The following is a 5,965-nucleotide window of genomic DNA, read 5'->3' as shown; positions in this document are numbered from 1 at the left end:
TGGGAACTAGATGTGAGGAGCCAACATATCCTTTCCCCATTAACTCACCCCAGCAAGAACAGGGCAACAGTCTTAGGCAAAGGCAGCATCAGTAATAGAAGAGGGACCCAACAGGTCTTCCCTCATCTCAGCAGGCTCCTCTGAAGGAGTGGAAGTAACTTGGCATTAAAATAGCACCAAGTCTCCATGTGTTATCCCTGAAGAGCACAGGGGGAACCCCCCCTGAGCTACCCTGTCCTCACTGAATAGCCACAGTAGCAGCATGTGGAGACATACGAGAGGGAGCAGATTATGCTATTGGGAAGTGAGGGTGACACAGAGGCCAGCAGATGACAAAGGAAACATTCCTGCTCCAACAAGTTGCCTCCACTCCAAGCCTTATATGAGGCCAGCCCACAGGCAGGGGCTTCAGTAATTGGTTTCTAGTGGAGGGAAGGAAGTGCTGGGGCCAGTGCCAGATGCCAGCAGCAGTGAAGGCTGCTGTCTTAGGACCCACCGTGGCACATGAACAAGCAATTCAACCACCAAAGCCATGGGTTTTAGGGGAGGAACAGGACTGGCAGATTTTTTTTAAAGCTCATTTTATTGTTCAGCAAAATCTGTAAGTTGCAAGAGTTAAAAAAAAGTTGCCATGTACAGGCACAGGCAGCTCAGGGAACAGGCAGTGGCCCTTCCAGTTCATAAGGCTCGCTGCTCAGGTTACACAGCTGCCAAGACAAATCTCTGCATCAGTAAAAACCCCCAAACACTCTCCTACCCCATACCCCCTGCACGCGCGCACATGCATGTACACGCACATGCGCACACACACGCACACAAATGCTGGACTGCTCCCCCTCTTAAGTCTAAATACAGGCAGCCAACAGCATTGCACCGCTGCAGCAAAGATGCAGGAACTGCCCAGTGTGGGCAGTGCTGCTCAGCCAGCTCCTCTCAGAGACCAGCATCAGCAGCACAAAGGCACAGACCGCTCAGCCTTGCAAGGGTGCAATGCTGGACTGCAGGACACTACAAACCCTGGCAAGAGGCCTCCCAGCTGCTTGCTCCAGGGGAAGGTGTGGACTGCCACCAGAACCCATGCTGGGAATCAGAGAGGGTAAGGGAAGGTAGAGAGACATGAAATTCATAAGAGAAGGGGCAGAGGGAAGGAAGGGAGGGAGGGAAGTGTGACATGAAGCAGTAATGGGGCTGATGTCTCACACTAGGCAGGCCAGAAAAAAAGGCGAGAGAGATCCCTCTCCCTGTGGAAGCTAGCTTCCTTGTCTAAAGCAGGATCTTGCATTACAGTCTCCCATCTACAGAACAGCTCCAAGTGAGATACTAAAGGCCCTGCCAGGCAGAAAGACAGCTGAGCAGCTTAAAAGAAGGTCATCATCTCTTCCTCTTCCCCACCCCAACCCCAAAGTAGTTTCACAAGTTGCTGGTGGCATCAAAGCCATCCATCCATCCAGGCCCAGTCATAGATCCCCAGGTCACTGGTTTACTCAGAGTCACTGGAATCACAGTAGAAAATCTCACGGCAATTGTCCAAGTACCCAAAACCTTCTTGCAACAGGGCACAGGTGAGCTCCCACTGGACAAGAAAGAAGTCGTCTCCCTCTTCGTCGGAGCTCTCTGAAGGAGAGGGATTGAACACCTGCAACAGAGGACATGACAAGCTCACCACACCCAGGAAAGCTACAAACCTGCAAAGGAGTTCAAAACGGAGCTATACCCCCAGGAAGGAGTCTGATAGAGGCCGTCATCTTCCAGAGACCGGCCCTCAGGAACTGCACTGCCTTGGAAGCCACGGTGCAATAGGCAGTCAAGATGAACCCAGACCGCATGCTAGGAACAAGACATAGTTGCTCCATGCCAACCTCAGCTCTCCCAGCACGGAGGCTGCCACCATGCCAGGGACTCACAAGGCAAGTGCTCGCCGAGGCAGACCGACAGTTACATCTGGATCTGTACATTACAGTCTTTCTGCTTCCAGGCCCCAATCCTGCAGTTGAGTTACCAGCCTCAGCCTTTAAGTGTCTGGGGAAAAACTATAGGAATGCAGCCAAGCAGTAGACCTCAAGCCACCCAAGTAACTGCAGTGCACAGGCCTCGAACCATTTAAATACTTACAGATTTCATCCTGCAGTTAAAAGGCTACAGCAGCAGAGAGTTTAAAAATCAAGCTGAAGCTACCAGACTAAGCAAAATGGCAAAGTTTGCCATTTAGGTTTAACAAGAAAGGCCTGGTGGGAAGCATCACACAGGCTGGCCTTGGCATAAACAACACATAGCTCAGTCAAGCTTTAGCTTGTGCACATTAGCAGTAGTGATGGATGCAACTCTCAGCACAGCCACACTGTAATATTTCTCTTAAGTTGAGAAGTCAGCCTCATCAGAGACTGTAACAATAAGGAGAATGGAAGACAGGGACACTGTAATATTTCTCTTAAGTTGAGAAGTCGGCCTCATCAGAGACTGTAACAACAAGGAGAATGGAAGACAGGAGGGAGATGAATAGCACTGCAAGACGGTAAAAGAAATTCCACCTTTTGGAAGGGAGTATTTTCACAAGAGTATAAATCCCAGTGATTGACCCTCATCAAATCTGGTTTGCAGATTCCCAGTAAAACCAAGAGTAAGTGAATCAATGTGAGAATGTTTGCTAGAGCGGTGTTTCTCACCCCATGAGTCATGACCCAGAAGTAGGTCACAAGATATATGAAAGGGTCATGAACAACTTGAAAAATGGATCAACAGAACAGATTCTCCTACAAAATAGAAAAATGTGGGAAACCGTGGCTTTTCCTCTGCAAGTTGTCAAGAGTTCCAGCCTGCAATGGGCTGCGGGTCAGGACTGGCCATCAGTGCTAACAAAATGGGTCCTGGTACAAAAACAAGGTTGAGAACCACTGAAATAGGAGTAAGCCATGTGTACAAGATGGGTGTGGACTGGAGGAAAAAGCTGGAAACATCAGTGGATCCAAAGCAGCCTGCTGCTGGTTTGTGTCCCATCCTCCTCCCCTCTGCCACGCAGTTTCAGTGAGCTCATGGAGTCACTAGAGGCCCCTGGGGTAGGTGAATAAAAGAAGAAAAGCTAACCGGGACACTTGCCATGATCTCTCACCAAATCCCAGCTCTGGCAAGGTTTTGAGAAGCACAATTTTTTATTCTTCACCTGCAGAGCAGTGGCCAGGTTGGTTGCATCCAGCCTCCCTCCCCAGCAGACATCTGCCCCTCGTGGCTCAGGAGAGTCTTGAGCCAACCAGACTTACCACGGGGCTTCCTCTGCGTTGCGGCCTGTGCCGAGGGGGTCTCGTGGCAGGGCACTGGCCTCGAGGCAGCTCATGCAGGTAGATGCACTCCGATTTGAAGGGACAGTGGCCACGACCTCGGACAAAGAACTTGCATCTGATTTTTCTAGGAGAGTTAAATTCTCGTGAACTCAGATTGAAACTTTTCCAAGTGCTGGTAGAAGACCCACCTATGAGCCAGCAGAGTCAGGGCCTGCACCCTTGGGGCAACAGGCATCTCTGCAGGTCCCTCCCACCCTACCTGAGCATGCACAGGTGTCACCCACTTACCCAGTCCGTGTCTTGAAGGTTTCTATCAACTTCTCTTTCTCGTTTGTGTCAGAGACCCAGTATTTGTGGGGGATGAAGTAACTGGACATGACTCGACACTCAGGGCAGGCCCTGCGGGCAGAGCAGGGGATTCCATCAGCATGGAGGGCACTGCCCCTAGGGACCAGGACCTAATGCCAGGCCGGTCCTCAGGCAGGCAGTGCCACCCCCCATTTCACAAGTGCCCAGAGCACTAAACTCCACTATACAACAACAGCCAGTAGAAGTTGTTGCCGGAGTGGGTGTTTGGTAGGCAATGAAGCCATCAGCAGCTCAGTCTAAGGAAAGAGGAAAAAAAAAAAGGAAGAGAGAAGGGGAGAACCAGCAACCCCTGCTCAAGGGGCTGCTGTGATTGGTAAAGCTTGGAGGTGGATGGTTTTTTCCTATCAGATTGTGGCTCTTTAAAAAGGGGGGGAAAATTAGCCCACTACTCGAGATGCGCTAGATGCTTCAAGTCCTAGACAGGTGACCCGTTTGTTCAGGGAACAATGGTATAGCAATACTGAGAACAGGACTCAGAAAGATTGACCCTACCACCTCCATCTCATTTATCTTCCCAATATAACAGAAATAAATAAGGAGCATAAAAAAAAAAAAAAAAGACCACCGCTGGTTGCAGCAGGGGCTCTGCAGAAATCTGGAAGATAGTCAAAAAGGAATCATAAGGCAAAGCCATATGAGGAGTACAGAAGAGCAAGTAGTGTAGGGGCAAGCAGCAGAAATGCCCATCAGCTAGCTAAACACCTCCTGTTAGCAAAGGAGGAGAGGTAGCAAGAAAGGACTCTATACATGCAATAGAAAAAAGGACAAAGGGAATTTGGGTGACATATTAGTAACAGGGAAGAAAGAAAAAAAAAAAAAAAAAACTGAGATAGGAGGCTGAGTGCAGAGCAGCAATGCCAGCCACAGCTTGCCTTGCCAATGGACCCATCCACCCACCTCGGTGACTGCCACAGGCACTTACTTTATCACGGCGTTCTGAAAGTCCCGGCTCTTCCGCCACTTGCTGATGCAGCCAACGCAGTAGGCATGGCTGCAGTTGGGGAGGATCCCAAACAGGCGCTCCTGAGGCAAGGCCTTCTCATAAACCTTGTCCATGCAGATGCCACACACCACGTCCTTGCTCTTCATCTCCACCCCAGCAGCAGCACTAGCTCCCAGCTCCCCGGCAGCCTGAAGAGAACCACAGCAGCAGGCTACACGCACTGCAATGGCTGCCTATTTGCATTCCCCACTGGGGAGAGCAAAAATACCAACCACTGCCCCACACACCTCCATGCTGTGAGCAGATGGTAGGATGGTCTTGCTAGACATGACTTCTGGCTCCAGAACAGCTCTCTCAGGTCCCATCTCTCCTCTTCTTGAACCTGCCCAGGAACAGAACTATTAGTACAAGACTCAGTGACTGGAAGAGTCCTGTTCACCCATAAGGGGAAGAAGGGATTTGAAGAGCCAGACTGCAAGTGGGAGCCTGCTGTACAGACTTGCAGCCATCTTAGCCTCCAGGGCTGCATCCCAGAGTCTCCCTAGGAGAGAGCTGCCCAAGCAAAAGCCACCTAGAGCTGGCAAGATGGCATCCAGTCTCATCTCAACTACATTGGACAGCATTGTAAGGTGCACTGGACAGCACTGCCTGCTCAGACTGTCTGCAAAGCCCACTCATCTGTGGTCCCACACACCCTCACCCGAGTCCTGCTGGGCCTGCCGTGGGACAAACTCGCTGCCGAGGGCCCAGTCCGGGGGGTGCTGGGTGTCAGGGACATTTTCTTTGTCATACTCTTCCTCTTCAAACTCGGTGCTCAGATACATGAAGTTCAGCTGCAGCTGTGTGACGCTGGGGACCGCCGGCGCAGAGCCGCGCCTGGCTCCTCCTCCCCAGCTCCTGGCTATTGCCTCCGGCACGCTGGCCGGCTCCGAGCCCCGGCGGCTCAGCAAGGGAGGCTCAGACCCGCACTGGCTCCAAGCAGGCCCTGGGTTTTCTTGGATGTGCTGGTAGCTGGAAGAGAGTCAGAGGGAAGAAGCCGCATAGGGAGGTGCAGGGGGAAGCACACAGTAGCACCCAATTCGGGGCAGCATTGCTTCAAGGATCATAGACAGTGGGACCTGCATGGAACAGCTCCTGCTCTATCCACTGGGGAGGATGTTTCTACAAGTCTATCAAATCACACCCCCATTACTAACTTTGATGGCAGACATCTACACCCTCTCTCAGCGTAGGACTTTCAACAGCTGGAAAAAAAAAATTTTTTTTTTTTTAAAATCTCCTGGTATGCAGGGGGCAGGGGAAAGAAGCTGGTGTTGCGAGAGCTGCCACACCAGTTACACTCTCCCAGGATGTTCCTACCTGGACCCCAGCTTTATCC

The 5,965-nt window shown here is 51.3% G+C and overlaps 1 protein-coding gene across 3 annotated transcripts in view; it reads right to left on the bottom strand.

Annotated features, from left to right (window-relative positions):
• Nucleotides 1-471: 471 nt before the first annotated feature.
• LOC102370887 (probable E3 ubiquitin-protein ligase makorin-2) overlaps nt 472-5,965 on the bottom strand; it is a 7,245-nt gene continuing 1,751 nt past the window's right edge. The window contains exons 3-8 of one of the 3 annotated variants that reach the window (XM_006025227.2): nt 5,282-5,598; nt 4,875-4,969; nt 4,567-4,775; nt 3,564-3,674; nt 3,255-3,399; nt 472-1,636 (exon numbers count right to left, since the gene is read on the bottom strand). In XM_006025227.2, coding sequence (XP_006025289.1) covers nt 1,481-1,636; nt 3,255-3,399; nt 3,564-3,674; nt 4,567-4,775; nt 4,875-4,969; nt 5,282-5,598 — 1,033 coding nt within the window. In that variant the 3' untranslated portion in view covers nt 472-1,480. Of the gene's footprint in view, nt 1,637-3,012; nt 3,049-3,254; nt 3,400-3,563; nt 3,675-4,566; nt 4,776-4,874; nt 4,970-5,281; nt 5,599-5,965 lie in introns of those variants that run through there. The other 2 variants (XM_006025228.2, XM_006025229.2) reach the window with 2 other exon arrangements.

Source organism: Alligator sinensis, unplaced genomic scaffold (assembly GCF_000455745.1).
Source record: "Alligator sinensis unplaced genomic scaffold, ASM45574v1 scaffold872_3, whole genome shotgun sequence".
NCBI lineage: Eukaryota > Metazoa > Chordata > Crocodylia > Alligatoridae > Alligator > Alligator sinensis.
The sequence above is the reverse complement of the archived record's forward strand: the minus strand, read 5'-3'. Positions and strand labels throughout refer to the sequence as shown.